Here is a 25962-nt window from a genome sequence, read left to right on the forward strand (position 1 = left end):
GAAAGCATTTGCTATGCCATTTTAGATATTACCGTAGTTGCAATTATAACTAAAACTCGTAGGATTTAGAACTGTGGTTCTCAAAAATAGCAGATGTACAAGCTTGCAGTGGGCTTGTATCTATCTATGTTTTCACCTTATTTATTTTTAAGTCTAAAGTGTTTTAAAAATGTAAAAAAAAAAACAACACAAATCTTCTCTTCTGGGGGTCCCCGACACAAAACATTTTCAGATAGGGTGGTCCGTGGCCAAATACATATCATTTTGGGGGTCCTTGGCATGAAAAAGAACTATACTGATTACTACTGATTTAGAAAGCATTTGTAGAATTGGCCTCAGGCTTTAATGGGTAAAAAAAAAACCTGCAGAGAATGTGTGTATGTGCATGCGTGCGTGCGTGCATCCATGTCCGTGCGTGCACGTGCGTTGTCTGTCACAAAGCAGAGCTGCTGAGGATAAAGACTTTTTCCACAGTCTTTCTAACCAGCCGATATGGTACGGTAATGAAACAGGAAGTAATAGCAGTCATTATTCATGTCGAATGTTAAATGGGATGAGAGACTTACACAAACGCTAATCTCTTAACGCTGGTTTCTGTTTCTACGCGCGTTGCAAGAATCTGAGCAGGCTGCCGTGGCAATCTGCTTTCTGTGCTGTGTGTAATGACTGTAGAAGATGGAAGATGTGGAAGAGATGTACTGTGGCTGTTGTTTGATGCGTTCCCCCACTACGGTTTCAGAGGCTGATGATAAGCCATATCATATACAGTAGCGTCGCTGTCTGGCAGAAACCTCTTATCTCCGTGTTTTAACTTTTTGTGTTAGGAGAATTCCAGGCTAGCCATTTTCTTACCTTAATCTGTTATTATATCCTACAACGAGTGGTTACAGGTGAAAGAATGACATAACTCCCTCCAGAGCGCACCACAGCTCTGACCGTGCATGCTGGGTCTTGTGCTAAATGGCTTATTATTATTATAATGACCAGATAAGCTCTGCAGTGTTTTGTCCCAAATGGGCTGCCGCAAAAAGGCGAGCTATAGCGTAAGACCCACCTCGCATAACTCTGAGCTGCCGTGGACTCGGGGTGGAGTTATGACATGTTTCACCTGTACCATATTATATTATTATTATTATTATTACCACTCGTTCTACGATATAATGACGGATTAAGGTGAGGCCAGACTGGAATTATCTATTAACGCCCCTACTTGATCATACTACAGCGTCACACGAAAGCATCAAAAGTAACAGATCCACAAGCGACGTGTTTCTAGCTAGCAGATCTGCTACTTTTGCCGTTTTTTTATTTGAATCCTGAAAAGTTTTGAACATATTTTACGAGGTTTCTACCCGACAGAGATGATATGGCTTCTTCTTCTTTCGTCTATCGTCGTCATACAGGGCTGGACTGGGAAAAGAATTCGGCCCGGTCATTTTCGCGTGAAAATGGCCCACCACAACCAGCGCGCAGATAGAAGAAACTCTACCGCCCACTCCGTCGAGGCACACACAAACAAACAAGTCCTAATACTACCACTTTTACAGAACAACATAAATGATACAAACCAACAGACAACTATTTGTCACTCACTGATACAGGTACAGTGATGGCACTGGCAGAATGCCCGGACCTTTCCTGGTGGCCTGCCACCAGGAAAGGCCCCTACGGCCGCGGCCCACCAGGAATATGCCCGGTATGTCCTGTGGCCAGTCCAGCCCTGTCGTCATATGTTCAGCTCAGTGTCACAAAGCCATGCCATTGTCTCTGGTCCCACGTGGACGAGACTGAAGGAGGTCTGTACAGAGGACAGGTGGTGATTATGTGGTCGGCAGTCTGCTCAGGCTCGCCACAATCGCATGATGTGCTGTCTGCCAGGGCCCACTCCTTCATGGACGATTTGAAGCGACCAACCCCAGTACGGTTAGCCCAGTACAGTTTCTACCACTCTGTCGCACGCACGTGCACACGCACACACCTAGCCTGACAAAGCAGAATCAAACTCTGTGCCATTCTGAGAACCGATTGTGATCTCATCGCTAACGCTCTCCAGCGCAATTAGCCGAATGCATCTTCTAATAGGCCTGTGGTAATTACACTAGTGACGTCTTTATTTTGGGAAAACGGAAAAACAACATAAAAGTAATTGTGTTCCTTTGTGGGATTAATCACAAATCCTGACTCCCATAAGCCAATTAGACATGTCAGACTGGGACTCAATGGGGTGTGTGTGTCCTTTCTCGACCGCATTATTTGATTGAGGCACTCTTGTTAATTTGCCATGCGGGACCCACTGCCACCACTTTGAACTTGAGAGATGGAGAGGCCAAAACAACATCCATCAGCACCACGTGTAACGCTGTGAACTTGTAGATTCGCTTTTTATGTTTCAATAGCGCTTGTACTTGTTTGCTTGTTCATTGTATAAATACAAATATTTATTGAAGGTCAGTACCGTACTACCGTATATGATGTTTTTTTTATCTTCTCAAAAATATTTCTTTATTGAATCAAGGTTTTTCAAATAGATTACATTTATTTAGACAAAAATATGAAATGTATAGGTAGTAATCTACAGTATATGCACTATGACTCTCCAAAATCAGGATCTGCATCGGACCCAAAAATCTGGCTTTAAGTCGGTCTCTAATTCTCAGAACGGCGTTCCAAAATGCATTTCACTCAGCCATCTGATTCTGCCGCTCCATTACATTTCAGTGTTCAAGCTAGAATTAATCTCCGTCTGGGGTTTTTGGCCGACAGTTTACAGAACCGTACAACTTTAATTATGTGCAATAACCTGATAAATCCGCTCGGACACGTTAGGCAAGACGAGAGCTTGTGTGAATTTATGAGTTGTGTTGAGTTGGATTATGAAACAGCATGGTGCAGTGGAAAGACACCAAAACCAATGGCGGTATGGACGTATGGTCACTCTCTGGACATAAACTAATTGCTCCCTGGAAAGCTATGACCAGAATGAAAGACAGAAGCTGTGTGTGTGTGTGTGTGTGTGTGTGTGTGTGTGTGTGTGTGTGTGTGTGTGTGTGTGTGCGTGCGTGCAAGCGTCACTGCATCTTCAGTGAGAATATACAAACATGCCTGTGTAATTCCATCAACGTTCCATCTCTGTGATAATCTTTACATCTTTGACAGCTAATACACCATACGGTATGTTGTTGTGGTGTGGTGAGTCCAGAGATATGTTCTTATTAGACCTTAGCAGAGGAAGCCTTTATGACCACGGTCATTAAATACCAAACACTTCTACATTCCATCTCAGAGTTGGGCTATAGGTGCAGACTATTTGATTTTATCTGGCAGCCTAGGGCATACCCACAGATTGGTTGTTAGAGAATTCCATCAACTTGGGTGCCCAAAAAGGAGGCAAAAAGGCTAGCAAAGTGCATTTCTGCCATAATAATTGGTAGCCGCCACATATGGCAGATATGCTGTTACTTATAGAGCGCCGAAGTCACTGGCTCGCTCATCCCCCGGTTCCATCGGGTTATTTCTCTATGGAGAATAACATTACAATCGTCTCATATAAGAATTGTGGTTGAAAAATAAACAAACCGTCTCGCCGATATTGTTCTGTCAGGTGTCTCAGTCACTCAAATTTGATAGTCTGTTTCTAGCAAAAATTTAACTAATTCGGCAGCAGTAACATTAGCGTTTTATCACAGTTAGTTGATTCTTCATATCCATATGAGTGAAACCAACAGGATGATTGTTTATTTTCAGTTCTTATATGAGGCAATCTAAAATCCCCCTAAGAACCCGTGGACTTAGCGCCCTCTAGCGATACTGACGTCAGACTTTGGTGCTCTATACCCATAGGCCCTCATTTATCAATCGAGTGTAAAATCTGCCACAGATTCGAGTGCAGGTTTCGTAGTACACCCACGTCGCCACGGCATTTATAAAGTGATCGCAAACAGCTGATCCTTCCTTAATTTCGTTCTCACGTTAATAAATGTGACGGCTGAAATCTATCTGGCACGCCCTATGAAATCAAGCCTCGCCCTCGTTTTTGCGACCTGAAAACGGCAATACGTTTACTGAAACCATGGCAACATGAAAAAATAGGTTTCTCCCGTGCCTTGCTGCGCCTCACTCTCTCATACACACGCACAGACGCACAGCACGCACACGCAACTTGCAAGCTGCCCAACTAACTGGTGTGTTGTTAAATAAATAAAAAACGAACACCTGCATGAATTAAATAAAGTTGTAGGCCTACCCTGTCTGTTTCTCCTCTCGCTTCCCTTATTGCTGCCCGCCTCACGGTCCTCACCCCCGCACGCCACGCACGCACGCACATATCGCAATTTGCAAGCAACTTTCACTGTGTATTGTTAGTTGTATATTAAATTATTAAAGTATTTTTAATTTAATATACAACAAGATATATTAGTGAACGAAAACCTGAACCTGAACCATAATTAAATAACAAATAGGCACACACACGAACGGTGACACGCTGCTGTTTTGCAGGTGCTCCTCCTGTCCTGTCTGTCTGTCTCTCTCGATCACTGTGGTCCGTCCGTGACCAACTGCATGCACGTTCGATTGCCTCGCAGTCGCTGCAGTGGCTGCAGGACTGTCAACTGTCAATTATATTAATGTGCAGCCAAAATATATGGTAGCCTTGGTGGTGGTGGGCTGACTGGCTGGGTTAGCCTATACCTATCGCCGATGCGGTTCCCATGCACTTGCGCTGGGCTGGCACGGCACATTTGACATTCCAGTGACACGTCAGGTTTATTAAACGAGGAGGAGATTGCATATACCGTAACTCCAGAAAGACAAGTGCTGTTGGCCTGCTGTAGATTACAGTATATAGGCTACCCATGCATGTTGGGACTCTCCGCAGCTGCATTGCACTATAGGCTACTTTCCAACGTCATGGAAATATTCCAGCACAGACAGCCCAAATCCGCATGTATGCCGCATGGACATACATGCAGCATGAGAGAGGCTATCATGTCGTCAAGGCAGTCATAATCAACGTTTATGTAGTGATTTCTGATTTGATCATTGATGAACGAATCATAAACATATGGATGAAGGCTTGCCGCTTGCATGTGTGCTGGTATGTGTTGGCGACGCACGCCGCGCGGTCCCGTCCTCCCGAGCCCCGAAAATGATCTCGCTTTTATCTGAACTGTCAAAACTGTCAAAACCTGTCTAAGCACTTATTTAAATGGTGAATGATTAAGTCCCTTACGCCTATAGCCTGCTAGTACTTACTACAAATAGGCAGCTGTATGCTTGTCATTGTCACTTGGAAATAAAGGCGTGCAGTCCATTTATGCCTTTTTTTAATAAAATAAGCTAACACAATCATAAGCCGCATCACTGCATGCGCTCCAAAAAGTTGCTTGCATAACAAGGCCAGTAAATCACTGTTTGATTAAGCACAAACTAATACATTGTAAACATGTTATATTGTTTTTAATTTGCGCGATTTTAATTACTTAATTGTAAAGTTGGAAATCTCTCCCTTTTTTTTTACATACACATACCGTTTTATATTAACATTTTAGGAGAGAAAACATATGTTTAGATGCCTGTGACAGCGTGTCAGCAGTTCAGACAATGCTGCTCCGCAGCTCGAAGACAGAAAAAAATGCGTACGCCAGCTGAGGACCAACCGTGGATTTTCAACGTTGTCACGTTCAATTTCAAGCTTTGGCGGAAATGGTAAATGTCAAAAATGTCGGCAATTTCGGCGTGCACCCATATTTTGGCGTACGCACGGTTGATAAATGAGGGCCATAGAGTACTGAGTGATACTGTATCATGAAGACATATACCATGGTTTTGTGAATGTACCCTTAACTGTATAACTTTAATATTTGTGTCCTTGTAGTGTACTCTCCTTTATGTGGACATAAACTTGTTAAAATGTGCATGTGTAGGACAGCAAAAGAGGGCCAGCTTCATCACGTACACCTCAGAATAATAAGCCAAGACAGAAATGTAATGCACTCTCTATCCCTCTACCCCTTACATCTACTGGCTGCACTACAGGGACCCGAGACGACATATTGCAGCGACTTGTGACGGCGTTCCCTGAGAGTAGGTCGTGCTCAGCCCGGTGGTGACGGCGTTCCCTGAGAGTAGGTCGTGCTCAGCCCGGTGGTGCTGCCCTCGTTCCCTGAGAGTAGGTCGTGCTCAGCCCGGTGGTGCTGCCCTCGCTTGCTACGCTATTCCCCTGCAGCTTGCTGCTACTAGGCCTCCGTGCCAACTTTCAGCACAACATCTGCTCCCTGCGACGGAGAGAGCGGAACGAGTCGGGTGGGGGTGTGAGAGACAGAGAGAGAGAGAGAGAAAGTAAGTACGAGACAGTGGTGGAAGTAGTACTGATATTTTTTTACTTGAGTAAAAGTATCAATACCATCCATCTAAAAATGCACCAAGTCTCTGTGTGTGCATGCGTGCATGCCCAACGGGCACCTCTCTAGTAATGTAAAAATACTGTTTCAAGCTTCAAGTCTGGTATTCAAAATTTACTTGAATGAAAGTAAAAAGGTATTGCCATCAAAATACACTGAAAGTAGCAAAAGTAAAAGCAAAAATCATTATGTAGAATGTGCCGTCTTGTAAATAGAAGATAAAAGCTCACAGCGAGCCGCAAAGTGATGTGTTGTGAACTTGAAGAGTGGTTAATGCTTGTTTTGTAATAATAATAATCAAAAAAGTTTTCAAATATTTGTAGTGGAGTAAAAGTACAATATTTGCCACTGAGATGTTAGTGGAGCAGTAGTATAAAATATATATATGTATATAAAGATACTACAGTAAATCAAAAATACCTATAAAAATACTTTTTTAAGTACAGTAATGTGAGCACATGTATTTGGTTATTTTCCACCACTGGAGAGACAGAATGGAGAGAGAAAAGAGTGAGCGAGCAGTCAAGTCACCCTCAGATTCGGTTCATTTCACAACCAACAGCTCTTGTGATGAGAAGCAAAGTGCTCTGAATGCTAACCCGACACCATGGTGATCTAAGACAGAGAACTGAGAACGGTAGTGACTCTGGGCTGGGATTGGGGAGGATTCGGGGTTCGATGCCGCCACTCCTCCTGACTTCATTTATGTGTCCTCGGGGACGACACTGAACCCCCAACTGCTCCCAATGAGCAGGTCGTTTGGTTGACAGCCTTGCTTGGCAGCCTCCTCTGTCAGTGTGTGAATTGTAAAGTGCTTTGTGGAGGGAAAAAAAGGCAAAGGAAAGTGGACCATTTAAATCCTTTGTAGGTGTATAGCCTGGGATCAATACCATTTTTCGGGTTTGAGATGGGGTTAACTCGAGATCACCGGATCATCAGAAAAGACCTCAGAACATCACACGTTTTGTCAAAACCATGGAGAGCTCCGTAGATTTGAGACTTATTCAGCTTTTTAGTCCACCTGTATACAAGAAGTGAACGGCAGTGTGCGTGTGCGAAACCTGTCTAGGATCACTGAAGAAGGAAAGGCCAGTTTGATATAAAAAATAAAGCTTATCTGACGTTTCGCCCAATAGTGGTTGCCGGTTGGATTCTAATTGGCGGAACGTTCCGTCACGAGCAGTTATCTTGTTAAAATAGAGCCTATATATGTACATATATAGGCTATATTTATATTTGTACATCTCAGAGGCAAATAGTACTTTGTGTAATCCACTACAATTATTATTACTACTTACTTTATGCATTTAGAATAATTGTGACGCGTTGTGACCTTGCAGATCTGCTATTTTCAAAGAACTTTTATAAATTGGATATTTTTTTTTACTTATGGCACTTTAATTGTTTTTTTTTTTGTTTTTACTTTAATTCAATTTTGATGCCAATACTTTTGTACTTTTACTCAAGTAAATGTTGAATATCTGACTTTTTCTTGCAGTTCTAAATTGCGGTACTGATACTTTTACTTAAGTATAAAACGTGAGTACTTGTTCCATCACTGACGGTGAGGTTCATGATGACTGAAAGAGTTTATCGCTTCAAGGACCCGACAGAATCCCTGCAATGTTGATGAAAGGTGATTCATAGCCTGCATAGACGAGGGGTGTCAAAATGTCGGTCTCGGGGATGATTTTAGGAATAACAAAACGTATTCATGATAATTTAATGATGTATAGCAGTATAAATAACGGATGCCACGCTCTCTAGCCACCATATCTCCCTGTAGCGCTGTACAGGTATGTCACCTGCTGCGCCGACGGTACTTGTGTATTCACTACTAAACCCGGGAAATCAACTGTGTCGTTCTAGATTTCAGCTTTGGCTATTCAAAAATATCACATAATTTATACAAGCTCACACAGTGCTTCACATTGTGCCGTGCTGCGAGCTTGGGCATCTGCTATTTTTTTTAAAAGTCCCCCCTTTCCAGTCTAACGTTTGACTCCGTGGTACATCGTCCCAACGGAGTCGCCCACTTGCCGTCTGGGGCGTGAGAGTGCGTGGTCTCATGCGCTGTGCGATGAAGTTCCCCCACGTACCTTTCTTCAGCTGGATGTTGAGCCTGCGTCCCGTCTTCTTGAAGTAGGAGGAGCCGCTGGTGGGGTTGGCGCTGACGCGGCGCTGCAGCGAGGGAGACGACGTCTTGGAGGCCGGGGGAGCGTGGGGTAAGGTGGCGTAGCGGCGACTTGGCTCTGGGGTGCTGCCCGCCAGAGGACCCTGGTGACTGTGGACGAAAGATCAATATCCCTTTTGTCACTTAATTTCACTTTCATTATTGTTGCATACATACATACATACTGTACACACAGACACATACTGTACATACATACATCAATACAGCTGTTAGCAGTATAGTAGGGCTTAAAACCGTAGCCCCCAGTGACAAAACTATTGCTTTAGTCACTAATGGCTTTTTCTGCAAAAAAGGTAAACTAAATGTGTCAAAGACCACACAATGTTTTCTTCCCATTTTCTTTGACGGGCTTAATATTAAGTAGCGATCCATTACTTATACATTTCATGAAGGCAAATCTCTTCTTAAGTACTGCCAAATGAAATGAAAGTGTTATTCACTTTTCTTTGATTTGTAAGTGTCTATTTCTGCAGCATCTCCTGTCTTTAGGTATATTCATGTGACTGTGAAATTGGATATTAGACATGCCAACGTGAGGCCAAGGGGCGCATGTCTCTTCTATTCTACTTTGTTTCTATTCCGTTCAACATCGTCTCTGTCGGGTGGAAACCTCATTATGCCCAAAATAGTGTCCAAAACAAAAACAAAAAGAAGCAGATCGACAAGCTTGTAGATCTGCTACGTTTGATGCTTGTGTGTGATGCTGTAGTATGATCAAGTACGGGAGTTAATATACGCAAAACACACACAAAGTTCAAATATGGAGATAAGAGGTTCCTGCCCGACAGGTTATTTACGACATGCAGACGACCAGACGAGACAGTAAAGCGTACTTGTTGTGGTTGTTGGTGACGATGGGGTTGGTGAGGATGGGGTGGGGTCCCGTGTTGGTGAGGATGGGCGGGTGGGGTCCCGTGTTGGTGAGGATGGGGGGGTGGGGTCCCGTGTTGGTGAGGATGGGGGGGTGGGGTCCGGTGCGTGACGACATCCTCTGCGGGGTGTGTTCCAGTGGCGTGCCTCCCACCACCAGACTGGAGCGTTCGCCGGGCAGCAGATGATGCTGCTGCTGGGGGTGCTGCTGGGGGGGGTGGTGGTCCTGACTGAAGCGGACCCGGTTGCACTGGGGCGAGCCCACCTCGCCCTGGGCCGACAGCACCTCGTAGTGGCTCTTCAGGGAGGCCGGGACCACGTGGAAGAGGATGAGAGGGGTGCGCATGGCCTGGCGGAAGATGTTCTGGGCTCTGGGAGGAGAAGATATCAATCAGTTAGCAACAGTGATTCTGCAACATGGGGGGGAGGGGGGCGGGCGTCAAATCTTTGTTTGATTGGACCTTTTTTCTAACATTAGTATTCGCAAAAAAATTTATAAAAAAGGGATGGATAGAGAGAGAGAGAGAGAGAGAGAGAGAGAGTGAGAGAGAGAGTGAGAGAAAGGTTAACTTGGCTAATCATGGGGCTAATCTCAGTGCAGCATGCCAGCAATCGACGACAGAAAATTACATTAGCGCAATATCTCCAATTACCACCATCAAGAAGAGAGGGATGGGGCGTACGGATGGGAAATGATGAGTCAGCTAACAGTATAGTCAATGAGTAATATAATTATTTCTATACTATGGTACAGGGGGAAACATTGACAGAAAAAGACTCGCTCACCGTATAGAAAATAGAAGTAAAACTTCTTAGACTGAGACTTAAGAAAATATTATTTCTTTTATTTTATCATGATCATAAAGTGCAATTAAAAAGCAAATGTTTCGGTCCTAAAACCTTCATCAGTGTTGTAATGTTCTATGGCAGTGTATGGGACTGCCACTTAACATCAAGATAAACCGCAGCCAATGAAGACAGAGTCGAAGGTGGAATTGACTGTTTACTTCATGACAAAGCGGTGAAAACTGCAAAAATAATAAAACAATACATTCAGAGTTGTTCTTAATTGACAGCATTCCAATCATTTCACAACTAAATAAACCCAGGTAAATAATCATACACACACACTAGCTAAACCACATACACTCATCAGTGTTGATTAGTAGGATGACATACACCTGAGGCTAGGCTAGGCTATGTTATGTTCTGCAGACAACAGTAAACATTTGTCAAAAACGTTTCCAAATACAAAATAAACATAACAAAATACCACAAAATTGTACAGAAAGTTAGCATATCTAACATCAACTGCAACTTACAGCATTGCCTCTCAAAAGCTTCTAAGTTGGTAGATGTTTTCTTTTCTTAGGGTTACAGCTCTGAACAGTGTGTGTTTACTCTCTGCACTGTTGCATCAAAGATGGTGCTCACAGGAAGTGACTCTCATTATATACTGATTTCTTCAAAATAAAAGCACATATAATAATATAATAAAGTAGTTGCAGGCTTTTCTAAAGCGGACAGAAATACCAACATTGCTTAGAATTGCCTTAAAGGCAAGACAAGTGTTATATCCGTAGTCAAGTTTGGAAAGAAGAAAAAAAGGACGAAGAACAGTTATCTCAGTATACTATGGTACAGTACACTGCAGTATATTATATTCTGTGTCATGCAAGTGTGTGTGTGTGTGTGTGTGTGTGTGTGTGTGTGTGCCTCTCTCTAAAAGAGAGAAACAAATGTTGACCGAACAAGGCTATCATAGCACAAAAGCATCAACAGCGTGCATAATGACTGGGGAAATGCAGCGCAGATACGTTGTCCAGGAGCATCACACAGACACTTCATTCCTGTGCGTGTGGTTTGTGTGTGTGCGTGTGTGCACATGCGTGTGTGCGTGTGAGAGAGAGAGAAGCAAATAAGCCACGACAGTAGCTCCACACAGGTCGTTTCCATACACAAACAATTGTTTAGTCTGTATCGTCGGGCCACACTTAGCATATAGATAGTCCTGAGCCGGAGGAGTGAGCCGCACCTTGATGACGGCGGAGTGGGGGGGGGGGTGGGGAGTTAGGGAGAGTTCCCAGGCTTCCCAGGCATACAGCAATGACCCCACATCACAAAATGACTTATCGACGATCGCTAAGCCTCTCCCAGGCCTACAATGAGCGGCACTTCATTTCAGCGAGCGCTATAGCTTACTGCCCTGGGATCTGATTTGACTGCAGACCCGCCACGTCTTTATTCACGACGTGCGCCTAGTGTCGGGGCATGAAACCTCCCATCTCCGTATTTTAACTTTTTGTGTCTTTTCGGAAATTAACGCCCACCCCACCCGATCATACTACGGCGTCACACAAAGGTATCAGAAGGAGAAGATCAGCATGCTCGAAACGTGACGAGACACATTTCGAGCTTGTAGTTCTGCTGCTTCTAATGCTTTTACTTGATTTGAATCCAGAACTGTGACAGTTTTGGACATACGAGGTTTCCACCGGACAGAGACGTTATGCTAATCTACAGATATGACAGTGACTACTAGACAGACCATGGCATAATGTGATTCAGTGCGTGCGTGCCTGTGTGTGTGCGCGCGCTCACAAATGCACGAGTGTTGGTGTGTGGCTCTGACACTCCAGTAATCAGCCACCGCGCACACAGCTGATTGAATAATAAATTACCCTATCAATGCATCATTACATTCAGTTAGATTAAGCGCCTCAAAATATTTACCCATGCAAAACCATCTAAGGAGATTAGAATATCACTTTAACCCATTTTGGGCGGGAACTTTTAAACATTATGTTATAATTTAGCTAATAGCAGATCTACAAGCTCATAGCGCGCCACCGAGTGGCGCGCTGCGAGCTTGTAGGTCTGCTATTTTTGAAAAATCGTGAAAATATTTATTTCAGAAAACTGAAAGATTTAGAAGATTTTTTATTTATTTTGAGATCAGGTCTAAAGGGGTTAAAGAGACACACACAATCAGGGGGGGGGGGGGAGAGAGAGAGGGTTGAGGAAGGGAGGGGTGAAAAGTTTACTTCCTTTTTATGCACAATCACAGCCACCAGATGCATTTGGATGCCAGTGAGGAGGGTGTGCCTGATTCAAAACATGGCTCCCTCGTGGATTGGGAGTGTAAGCCTCTTTCACAGTGGAAGAGCCTTGGAAGCAGCTGGGATGTTTACTAATGACAATAGCGCCGTTTCGACAACGCAACAAAAATAAGAAATAAATAAAAAAATTAAAGCAGCCACAACAAACCAACACTCCAGTGGCTTCCACAGAGTACTGATGAGCAACATTAGCATAATGCGGCGAGGTAAACGTGATGGTCGGGAGGAGGAGGAGGAGGAGTCTCGTGGGCGGGCAGGAGCGTGTCTCGTAGCCTCGCCAAAGGGAGGGATTCTGGCAACGCTCCATCATAATAAAGTGATCCAGTCAAAAGTCCAGACAATTGGAAACAAGAAACAAACAAACCAAAAAAACTAAAAAAAAAAACTAAAATGTGTGCCTTGCATAGACAAACAGCCTGGCTGTGTTTCAAAAGCACGAGGTCTTATCGACGGCATAGGGGTGTGTGCTAGGGGTGTGCTTTTCTGAAAAATGTTCTTCCACTGTACAAATAGGGAAAGCCTTCCGATAAGTCTATGTATATCGTGTAATCTGTAATGTATTGTATACTTCCGATTGTATACTTTTATGAATCTGTGCTCCAAACCATGTGATCATGGTCGTGAGTTATAAATGATGATGATTGATGATTGATTTAACCCATTAAGAAGACCTGAGACCGATTCTGCACATGGATGTCTTCTAAATCTAAAAATATAGTGACACGCTGTGAGTTTGTATATCTGCTATTTTTTTAACAGTCAACGCTAATATCTAAAATGACATGGATGCTTTCTGCATTGTCTTACAAACCATTATAATTAAACACCGAAGCGCATTTCCTTGCCTTATAGGCCTTGGAGGGTGGGGGGGTAATCTGAATTTCTCCACAAATAGCAACAGACTCATGACGTGGCATAAAGCTCGTAAATCTGCAATCAATGCAGAAATAAATAAAAAATACATTGTTAAACAGAACTGCCTGTACCCCACTCACTGTCAATAAAGTGATCGTGAGTTCAGCATATACTGTACACTGTTAGTGTATAGCTATATGAGCCCATTGATTTACACAGGATTACCTGCAGTCCAGGATGGACACACTTATAGGGCAGCACTCGCACGCACGCACACACACCCAAGCCATTTCCTCCAGGGTGGGCTGATAGAAGAGCCAACCCACCACCCCAGCCTGGATGACAGATGAGCTATTTCTCCTCCCTGGCACATGCATGCGCGCCACACACACACATACACACGCGCATACACACACCTGTATGTTTGTGAGTGTGCGTGCACTTTCCTGTGCAGTTTCCTGTGCCCCTGCTGCATTCGGCGGTGGGACTGTGGCTTGTGGGTAAATGGGGGAAGAAAGCCTTATATCTTCATTCCACTTTTAGGAACTAAGCAGAAGTGGAAAAATCGATGGGAGCGAATTGAGCGGAATGTGAGGCCAGTGGGTGTGGTAATGGTTCATTTATCATTCGCTGCGCACCGCGGTGCCACGTGTTGTGAGCTTGTAGATCGGCTTTTTCGATCACAGGACACGGGTGTGCAAAGAGGTACACATCAGGCTTATGGAATACGCAGCCTGCCTCCTTATACACACACAGCTACAAGTACACACAGAGTACTACCGTATGTCTGCTGTAGGTTTTTGCAATAAGCAGTGATGGAAAAAAGTACTGAAATTGTTTACGTACTGTAGGTAAAAGTACCAATACTGCAATGCATAAATACTACTAGCTACATATATGGAGAATACCCTGACTAAAATGTGTAAACTCACAACGTGTCGGATCACAATGCATTTTGAGCTTGTAGATGGGCTATTTTTAAATAGCCAACGTTTTAGTAGTGTTGAAGTGGTTAATGTATACGTTTTGTAATAATAATTCAACTACAAACTAATGTTTGTGGAGTAAAAGTACAACATTTGCCACTGAGATGTAAAATTATTGAAAATCGGAAAATACTCAAAATAAAACCTCAAAATTGTACTTACAGTAAGTGCAGTATTTGACTACATGTATTTACTTTCCACTTCCACCACTGGCAATAAGGAGATCAAAATACATTTGAAGAAATACAACTTGAATTACTTCAATTTATACCCTCTGCAGGAGTACTTCTTCTCACCTTTATTCAATAGCCCATTCCCGTGCAGAAATATATTGGTCACTTTTTTCTTATTTCAATGCCCCATAAGAGAAAGATTTTTACAGCTCTAGCAGTGACTTTCAATTAAAAAAACCTCCGCATTGACCTGAATTAGGCTACGGTCCCCCATTTCTATCTCCGGCACCCCAATGTATAGTGTAAAATCAAAGTTAATTTCACTCTGAGAGTCTGAGTTATAGACCCATTAACTATCAGCTACAACTATCATGTAGCTGAGGACCCCCTGGAACTCCCTCAAGGACCCCTGGGGGTTGGGAAGCACTGACTCACTGTTCAAAGCGCAGGTTGCGTATGTTGACTTACTGTTCAAAGCGCAGGTTGCATATGTCCCCCATGTTGATCTGTTCAACTTACTGTTCAAAGTGCAGGTTGCGTATGTCCCCCATGTTGATCTGTTCAACTTACTGTTCAAAGTGCAGGTTGCGTATGTCCCCCATGTTGACTTACTGTTCAAAGCGCAGGTTGCGTATGTCCCCCATGTTGACTTACTGTTCAAAGCGCAGGTTGCGTATGTCCCCCATGTTGACTTACTGTTCAAAGCGCAGGTTGCGTATGTCCCCCATGTTGACTTACTGTTCAAAGCGCAGGTTGCGTATGTCCCCCATGTTGACTTACTGTTCAAAGCGCAGGTTGCGTATGTCCCCCATGTTGATCTTCACGATGCAGTCGTCCTCCTGGAACAGTCCTTCCTGCTCTGCTTTGCCCCCACGCTCCAGACGCTTCACCAGCAAGCCCAGGGTCCTGGTGGGACGTAAAAGTATCAATACTGCAATATAGAAATACTGATATATGAGTAAAAGTCTGGAATTCAAAATGTATTTGAGAAAAAGTAGAAAGGTATTGGCATCAAAGTGTACTTAAAGTACCAAAAGTGAAAGTACTCATTATACAGAGCGCTACATGAAAGCAGTCCATTTATCACTCGACAGCGAGGCGATATGCACAGTATAGAGAACATGCTTATATGTTCACAGACTAGAGGGACTTGCTGATGACACACACATGAGGCTCCCTACAACTTCAAGGCCTGCATATCTTTTTCAAGACCAAGACTGTATAGATAGAGATATAGGAAGAGGACAGGGTTCAAGTACAGGGAAAGGACAACACTGGCTCGTGGAACCTGTACACTACAGGGATTATTATATTACTCCATAGAATTAAACCTGCCAATCGCTGAGAACCAAGTGGTGTTTCTTGTGGCACAGAATTAAATGTGAAGCCCCAAGTCTCTCTGTCTGTCATCCACATATCCAGCTGCTTGATCATCTCATAGGTTCAGAGCACATGCTGTGGTTGCATTCATCAGAGCTTAATACGTGAGCTGGCAGTGCCAAAAAGAAGATAAAAGAAAATGCCACCTCAGCAATATCTTAAAAAAATAAAATAAAAAAGCCAACCTTTACCTTCAAAAGCCCTCCTTGTAAATAAATACATCAGAAGAGTGCCTTGAGGTGTTTAGGGCCTTGCATATAATGCAAGGATATCTGATGCAAGCGCTCACACAGCACATCTACAAACGCAGAACCGCCTCGGGGTGCAGGTGGAAATATGTGAACACATGTGTTTGGAGTCCTTGCAAAGAAATAACTGATGGAAAACTTTATAGACCTCGCTTCAGAAGAAAATAAAAGGTAACTACAGAACAAACCAAGTGCAAGCTAATATGCGGCAGACATTTTCTTTGTGTATTCGTTTGTGTCAAGGACACGACGCGACGTGTTTTGCATTGTTTTCACCTCCCTGTCATTTCGATGAATATATGAAACAGAAAAGCAAATTAAAAAGTCTGACTGGGCTTATTTCTAGTCCCTCGCCAAGGGCAGATTCACCACAGAGCTGTTTTGCATTTCGTCCAAACAAGGTCAATCTCCAAATCATCCATCTAATTGGCTGCATAATGTGGGCATGTACGCTCACAGATATTTAAGGACAACAGAAGGGCCTTGGCTCTCTCTTGGATGTCTGAGCCCACCTCGCCGGGTCAGCGTTAATTGCGGAGTAAATGTGGCAGAAAGTGGAAAGCGGACAGTCAGGATCTCCACGAGCGTTTGAAAGCACAAAAACAAAAAGGGGTGGCAGGTGAACATGACAGCCGAGCCGGGCCCAGGGCGAGAGAACCTCTCAAGCTCTTTTTCAGCCTGGCATCCCTAATTTGGGAATGTCATTATAGACAAAGTCAAAAAGTGAAAAGTAGAAGACAAAAAACAAGGCACATTTTCCGAGAGAGCGATAATAGCAAATCTACAAGCTTGCGACGAGCAAGGGCGGGAAGTGCTTTAGCCCATTATTAAGACCTGAGGCCGATTCTACAAATCTTCAGCTTTTTGAAAAACGTATGTTGGTAAATCAATCTCAAATGTTTTCATGCCAAGGAACCACAAAATTATATGTATTTGGCCGCCAACCCCCATCTCAACGTATTTAGTTCCAGGGACCCCCAAGAAGCAAATATTTGAGTTTAAAACGCCCCCGCCAAAATAATAACCAGTAAGACGCCCTAAAGAGCGAGGTAACAACAACAACATATGCAATTCTGTACTGGCCATAATATGGAGCGTATCTTGAGTGCACAGGGTTTGACGAGGCCAGATCAACATAAAGGAAGGACGGGTGGTTCAAATCTAAAATGACACCTGCTTAAAACATGTGTGGAGTGTTGAGTTGATCCAGAATCAGTATTCCGAGCGGCGGCCGCATGGTGATTAGGGTTATGGCCTTGTCTGCTACAGATGTGGGAGAGATGATGATTTCATATCATTGTGATTACTCCAACGCTGTGCCACTTTCTCTCTCAATTACATGTCGTCTTTCGGCTGGAGCCGGGCGACGTTCAACGTGAAAACTGAAGAAAAGAATAAAAAATAAATAAAAGTCGAAGGGGTCTGTACCAGAAATGTGTTAAAAATATCACCCATCCTAATGAACCACTGAAGAACCATGAGATGCTATATAGCACCCAGATTGTAAATTGTAATTCTCACCATCTTTGGTCGACACAAGAAGCTACCGAGAAATTTCAGCAATCTCACATTTGACACATGGAAAGATGCATTCTTAGAGAGACCACCTGGTCTCATCTACCGCCTTTAATTAAATAATAGTGCAATCAGGATACATTCTATGTGCTGCAATTATGACTGACACTTGTTCTAAACGATCACAAAGTGATATGTTATTACCAACAAAAAAAACACATCTGCGTGAGTGAGGGTGAACGTGGTAGAAAAGGTGTGTGTGTGTGTGTACTATACTTAGACCAAAACGTCCCCACAAGTATAGTAGAATTTGAGAAACAGACAACGTGAGGATTATAGGGATATTATTTATTAGACATTCAGGGGTTAGGTTTAGGGGTTAGACTTTTTGTGTGGCGATGTCACACACCCGTGAGCTTGTAGAACTGCAATTCGTCGCCGGGTATTGTTTTATATTGGTATTTTCAGCCATTTCCAATGGCGTCCTAGAACTATGATGTCCTCACAAGTATAGTAATACAAGCATGCGTGCGTGCGTGCGAGAGAGAGAGAGAGAGAGAGGGAAATCGAGAGAAAGAACACCTCTCCAATTCTCTCCTCCTGACTGTAAGCTGATGTGAGTACGTGAGTCGAAAGGAAAATGCCAGCAGTGTCCGTTCCGTTGCAGTGACTGCAGTTCCATGTCCGGCTGTCTGAGAGAGTCCACTGTTTATCTGACCCCTGTGGCCCTGGTCTGGGCACTAATGACAGCCCGCTGAGCCTAATGCCTCCTGCTTTCTGCACAAAGCACGGCGCAGGGAGCTCCATTAACATCCACCGGACCAGCCAGACGAGACGCGTCATCTTATCATCGAGTTTGCCTGCTAATTGAAGGCTCTCTGATAGCTATTACCGCCCGGTCTTTGCTGATGGAGGTGGAATTTGGTTACCAAGCGGGCCATTGTGTAGCACGAGGGTTTGTGGGAGATGTGGAAATACCTGGCTTGCTGAAATTGCTCTTTGCAACGGCACTGTAGCTTTGCCAAGGAATGGCTTCATTAGAACTTTTAGCAACGTTTTCCGATCTAAGTTTCAAAGTACTGTACAGCTTGTACAGTTTGAGACAGCTTTTTTTTTTTTTTATATATTTTTTATCCCACGATTTTGTAACTACATATCCTCCGCCAACCTGGGGAGAGCAACGGACTTAACTCATGCTTCCTTCATGCCTGAGTGTCCAAGTTGCTCCTTTACACCTGACAGGGAGGAGTTTCCCTGGTTGGACGTAGCGCGTGGAATGAACACGTTATTCCAACCAGTTCCTTTCCCCTCCATCAGGCGCCTCGGCTGGCCAGGGGGAGGCAGTTTAGAGACCAGGATTACTGCATGTTTTTTGTGAGGATACCTACCCTAGGGGACACGGGGAGAACATGCAAACTCCACACAGAAAGTCCCTTTCGCCAACCCCGCCTCGGGTATGGGCACTGATGACGCGGAGGAGGAAACACGGCCGCCAGCACCCACAGCGTCCCGAGCGGGAATCGAACCCAGGACCTTCTAGCTGTGAGGCGACAGCACAACCAACTGTGCCACCGTGCCCCTTGAGACAGCTTTTTTGGGTGGCGCGGTGGTACAGTACCTGCACACCACCCACGGAGGTCTGGGCTCAAATCCACTGCAGTGCATCCGTCTTTGTCGAGCATCTACGCCAACCCAATTGGGTGACATTTGTCACGCATATATCTAAATGACGGACCCGCCTGGCAGCACTGTTTAATGCAATTTATTGTTGTTGAATTATTCATGACAAAGTTGTACAGTATGTATATATCCATAACATAAACAAGCAGCACGCTAGCAAACAATTCACTAGTTCTTTGTTTCAATCATTTAGTTATTATTATTTCACACTTATATTACCTGATCATCTTCTTAAATACACTAGTTTGAAACTCTATACCGTCATATGCATACATCTGTCGCGCAAATTATCAAAACATTAGAAAGTAGGCTAGCCGGTGTTGTATCAGATTGTGAAAATATAATAATAATAATAATAAAATGATTGAAAGAAATAACTAGTGTATTGTCTGCGCGTGCTGCTTGCTTATTTTATGGACATACCGTACATACTGTTGACTTTTACAACTTTGTCATGATTAATTCAACAAAAAATACTTATAACTCACACAAATAAATTGCATTAAACAGTGCTGCCGGGCGGGTCTTTGCGCAACCGCTCCGTCATTTAGATATATGCATTTGTCACTGCACGCACTACGGGCTGGGGGAGGCACCTGTCAGCAGGGAGTGCTGGGCGGGGGGATGTCCTCCCAGTGGGGAGGACAGGTGAGTCAATACTAGGATACAACAACAGCAGTGACAACGCACAATTGTGACCAAGTACATTGCTTTAGGGCACAAGGAGGCATTGGTCTTTTTAAAGCTTTTTGCAGATTATTAAAGTACAGAATGTAAGCTTTCAAATGATGTGTCATTCATTGAAATCAGAAAATATTTGAATAAGACTTATTTTAATGTCAGACAACGTGAGGATTATAGGGATATTATTTATTAGACATTCAGGGGTTAGGTTTAAGGGTTGGGGGTTAGACTTTTTGTGTGGCGATGTCACACACCCGTGAGCTTGTAGAACTGCAATTCTTCTGGTATTGTTTTCTATTGGTATTTTCAGTCATTTCCAATGGGTCCTAGAACTCTACCAAGTAAACTTCTGAGAAAAAGGCTTTCAAAGTTTGTGAAGTTTTTCACACTACTGCTAACTAACTCCAGCCCTAACCTATTGGTGGTGATCTGCAGCTGAAACCTGAGAACAATAGCCACACACTAGCCAACAAAAAACTGCAGATGTAAATGTTGGCTTTAATATGTCAATGTGTGTCTCCACTCTCCAGAAGGGTGTAAGGAACACGAAAACACAGCTCTGTTTACAAACTAATTTAAGCTATTCAATGATTCTAAAACGGATATATTGTGCAGGGAGGAAATCATTTGGCATTACAACAAAATTAGGGAGAAAAGGGGGTAAAAAAAACTACGTTCTACTCCAGAGTGGGAGCGAGTCGTGGCGTCACTGGGAACCCATTCAGAGCAGCCAATCGTCAGGGGTCAGGGCTAAATATAGGCTCGACAACACTCACTCACGGGGAGCCGTTGGGATTAGCGTGCCGCGGAAATGACACGCAGCAATCTTCAATGTCAAGCATACTGTATATACTGCACTGTACTGTATGTCAGCCCATTTCATCTCCCCGGTCCACGTGCCATGCACCCCCTGACCGTCACGCAGCCTGCCTGCATGCGTCTCTCCTTCCACCCTGCGTCGAGTAGTCCTTGCATCAATCTGACCTTGGCTTGGTGGCGTGCCAGTCCCTTTGGCGTGGACCATGTATAGCACCCCATAGTTATATATAGATGAGCTTTTAGGTTGATTACACTTGGCTACTTCCTATAATATATATATATATATATATATATATATCTCACACACACACACACACACACACACACACACACACGCACACACGCACACACACACACACACACACACACACACACACAGTCTGTCGGGTGGAATCCTCACATGTCCAAAACGGTTACTTTTCAGAATTAAATAAAAAAAATTGCAAAAAAACATCAAAAGCTTGCTACTTTTGATGCTTGTGTGACGCTCACGCTGTATGATCAAACGCATTCATTTACGAAAATACACCATAAAGTTAAAATATGGAGATAAGAGGTTTTTGCCCGACAGCAACGCACGCGCACGCACACGCTGCATGTTTCCCCTTGAATGACCGTAAACTCTGATGCATTCCACCTCCTGTCCTACTGTCATTGACGCTGCTGTACAGGTTAAAAAGGGGAGCGGCTGCAGTGACCGTCTACCAACCCACTGAGTCACCTTCAACTTCAAGGCAGAGTGGACCCTATTGTGTGTGAGGAATGAAAGAAAAGAATAACAGCAGGTCGAGCTGCTAAACTAACCCACACAAAAGCATGAGGAAAATGTGGCCGAGAGAATAAAAGTCGATAAAGGAGGAAAAAGCCTCCAGCGCTGTTAAAAAAAACCAAGGTCAGATAGAGAGAAAGAGATGAGAAGAAGCCAAACTGTGAGACATGAGTAGGCAAAAAGCAGGTCAACAACATCGAAAGCTTGCATCGAAGTCACTGGTAAACAGATTGAGGGACATTAACAATTTAACACACAGACTAGTTAGCCCGGATTATAAAAAAGCTTACTAGCTAACATGTACTATGTACACTATGTACTTTTGATGATCAAATGTCCCCACAAGTATAGTAGAAATGTGACAGTTTTCAAATTTGAAAAAAAGATTCAGGTTTGGGCTGGAGTTGACATTTAGAGGTCAGGTTTAGGGGTTGGGGTTATTTTTCAGTTTTCACACCAAAAAGTTTGCTATTTTTCGGCTACTTTGCAACTTTTTCCAGCCGTTTCCAATGCTCTTCTAAAATGTTGCTTTCCTCACAAGTATAGTAATACAAACCTGTGTGTGTGTGTGTGTGTGTGTGTGTGTGTGTGTGTGTGTGTGTGTGTGCGTGCGTGCATGCTTTTACCTCACATCCTGAGAACTGAAAGGCACTACATGGATCCCCAGTGGCCCTCCTTGGTTGGACACCTCGACCGGCTTGAGCATGCCACTGTGGGACGTTGATGGATGAGGTGGAGGGGGGGGGGGCAGAAAGGGGGAGGGGAGCAGAAAGACATGCATGAGTACAAAAACAATGGAACAGGGTTGAAAATAAAACAGGCATGCAGTGCACAAAAGACGACACACGCTAACATGACAGGTAGATGTTGGGATGGAGGGACGGGGGGGAACACGGACTGCGTCGTTGCTCCCCAGGACCCATTGTCCGGCCATCCACCCCCAACGCGCACACACACACACACACACACACACACACACACACACACACACACACACACACACACACACAGTCATCCATTACGCAGTCAGGCCCACAGACCTCGGGGTCGATTACAGACCCAAATGGAGGCTCCAATTAAGTGATTAAGATCAAGGCCCGACGCTGAAGCAAGAACAGATTAATTGAAAACGTACGGGACAACACCGGGGCAGGAGAAGGAGGGGGAGGAGGGCTCCTTTTGTGTTAGATGAAGACCTGACTATGTGTGTGTGTATGTGTGTGTGTGTGTGTGTGTGTGCGTGCGTGCGTGTGTGTGTGTGTGTGTGTGTGTGGGGGGGGGGGGGGGGGGGGGATAAGGAAGAAGAATGGGAGATGCAGATGTCCACAGTGACGGTGATGGATACATGGGCCCGTCTTTGACTGTGAGGTCTGCAGTGCCCTCATGTTTTACTCTACAGTCTACAGAACAGCTGCAGACCTGTTGTGTGATTTGTAAGCACCATGTATGCAGCCTCAGCAGGGTAACTGCTGTATGGTGGAGACATTGTACAATAATGATACATCAGTGGTTCTCCAGGTAGTCAGGGAGCTAGCCAGTTCAAATATGATTCTTTTGGGGGCGGTCGCGGCCTGAAAAGTTTGGGAACCCACTCTAATCCACACTGGGGGTCCGTTGAGAACCACTGTGATGTAACTGGGGGGGCCAGAGTCGGCCTCCACATTCTATGTGTGTGTGCGACTCACTCCAGACCCAACGCTGGGGAATGCTCCATGGAGGAATCCGCCCTTCCCACAGGCTCGATCCTTCCATTCCTCTCTTCCTCTCTCCTGTGCTCCTCCTCCTCTTCCTCCTGCAGGCACAGAAAGGAGACAAGACAAGAGGATGAAAACAGGCCCAAAAAAAGAAGAACAAGGTGACAGGATAAATCATCAATCGCGCTGCGTGTAGCAAGAGGGAGAGAGACAGGCTCGCTTTGTCTTTCTGTCAATCAGTCAGTAAGTGAGTCTGCCAGTGCCTCTCTCTCTCTCTCTCTCTCTCTCTCTCTCTCTCTCTCTCTCTCTCACTCTCTCTCCCTCCCCCCCCTCCCCTCCTGGCTTTTAATCCAATTACCTGCAGGAGGAGTAATGCTTCCTGTGGTAAATCAAAGGGGACTCTAGCTCTGGAGTGGAGGGCATGCAGCGAAGGAGGGCTCTCACTCTCTCGATGCCTCGGCGACATACTGGCCGGAGCCAAAACCAAAATGATGACCAAAGTGGCCGTAATCGATCGCAATGCCACTGTGAGTCCATGGGGAGGGGGTTAGGGGCGTGGGGGGGTTCTGGCCAGGGCGTGGCCGGCCACCGCACCACAGTAATCAGATCATGTTCGGGGCCTGGGGGTCATTTGTTTTCTCTCTCACGCTCTTCCGTTCATTGCATTTAGCTGTCTACCTCCGGCCAGGGACACTAGACAAGTGGGCTGCGAGGCGGGTGGCTTCACAGACAGACGGACGGACGGACAGACGACTGAGGACAAACATAAGCACCATACTCTGCGGAACCACTTAAGCTCACTATTCTTTGCTCTATGACAAACAGATAATGCCATTCTCCAAAAAAGGTGCACCAAGGTTACTGTGGTTAAGGTAGAGGTAGAAATAAACAATGCATCCGTTCTAAGTACTTTATGTCCATGTACAGGACTGACATGGTGATTGTATGAGGGATCACATATGAGGGATACATTAGACACAATTGGAACTGAAAGGACGACACTAGATAAACGTTTAACACAATGCACAACAACACATAAGTGACTAAAGTGAGACATTATGAGCTGGGTAAAAGTGCATTACTGCAGCATTTCCACAGCCTGAAGGCCCAAACAAGTGAAATATAATACACCCAAAATCTTCACAATCTTTGGCACAAAGATATAACGGAAGCTTTTGGAAGATTTATTTGCAGACTCAGAAGCCACTTTATTAAAGAATCAAATCAAAGACTTATTTTGCAAAATACATTTACCCCCACCACTAACGGAGGAAGATCGAGGCACTTGTTATGATAAAAAAATAAAACACAACAGGGAGAATAAATGACCAGGCACAGACGGATTTCCCGGAGCATTCTAGAAAGAGAGTTATGCATGATCAAGAGAGGATCTTCCACAAACAGCCATTACCACTGTTAACGAGGGGAAATGTTAGGGATCTTGACCAAACAGCCGCTTATGCAATGGCTTTAAGATATCTAGCAATATATCTGACGCAATAACTATACTGAAGAATGTTGAACGTGTTGAATGTTGAATGTGTTGAACATTCTTGTATTGATCATTGAACTTGATCAAACACATTTTATTCCACTTCAACACAGAGCAAATAACACAAGAAGTATAAATATCATATGACCAAAGGTTTTATTTTTGATGTTTTTTCCAACAAGTATACTGCTTGGCTCCCAAGTGGTGTGGACTACAGACTTGCAAGGAAATAAATCCAATGCCCTGAGAAATATGTACTCATTGTCTCAATCTCTTGTTAATACTTTTTCATGGGTAAAATATTTATAAAATTCCACACTTTAACATTCACTTTCAATAAAAATGTAAAAGTAGAAAAAATAGCAGATCTACAAGTTCACAGTTGCACTGTGATTCGATGCAATGCATTATGGGCTTGTAGCTTGCCATTTTTGCTACTTTTGCATGACCTGTATTGTCCATCTAAAAAGAAGAGTTAAACAGGGATGTCTGATATCAGTCTGTTATAGTAGTATAGTATTGAATCGCTGATACAACAGATACAACTAGAAAAGGGCACTCCTTGGTCTTCACCAGACTTGGTGGCATACCCAGGTCGGGGGAAATAGCGTTTCAATTACATACGGTTCAACTGTCCACATCTGTGTGGTGCCGCTGATGGGCAGAGGTGAAAGCACTTTTAGATAATCCTTAAAACATCTTTACAATGTGTTCATGACTTCATGTACTGCCTTGCTGAGCTCATAGAAATGTCAAGATCATGGATATCAGCGAAAGCTACAGCAACGAGCAAAGTCAAGAGGCAAAGAGGACAGACATCCCATCATCATGTTTCTGTGACTGTGAGGGGAAATTAACGTTTGACCTTTTGCTTCTAAGTCTAGACCACCATGGCTCAATGTCATTCCTAAGCGGGAGTGTCCATGTACAGTACATGTGCGTGTGTGCGGGTGTGCGCGCGTGCTAAGGGGCTGCTGAACTGCCTTGTTAGCCAACACAATTACCATGTCAGTCGCCCCCCCCTCCCACACACACACACACACACACACACACACACGTCTCTCTCAGACTGAAGTGTCAACT

General features: G+C 44.2%; 1 protein-coding gene across 2 annotated transcripts in view; it reads right to left on the minus strand.

Annotated features, from left to right (window-relative positions):
- The window catches only part of LOC308336535 (partitioning defective 3 homolog), a 462106-nt gene that overhangs the window by 219754 nt on the left and 216390 nt on the right, over positions 1-25962 (minus strand). For both annotated transcript variants that reach the window (XM_080793921.1, XM_080793920.1), the window contains 5 exons: positions 23379-23485; positions 22320-22403; positions 15379-15504; positions 9429-9836; positions 8501-8685 (listed from right to left, as the gene is read on the minus strand). In XM_080793921.1, coding sequence (XP_080650047.1) covers positions 8501-8685; positions 9429-9836; positions 15379-15504; positions 22320-22403; positions 23379-23485 — 910 coding nt within the window. The remainder of the gene's footprint in view (positions 1-8500; positions 8686-9428; positions 9837-15378; positions 15505-22319; positions 22404-23378; positions 23486-25962) is intronic.

The sequence above is a fragment of the Protomyctophum bolini genome (assembly GCF_963924005.1).
Source record: "Protomyctophum bolini genome assembly, chromosome: 21".
Lineage (NCBI taxonomy): Eukaryota > Metazoa > Chordata > Actinopteri > Myctophiformes > Myctophidae > Protomyctophum > Protomyctophum bolini.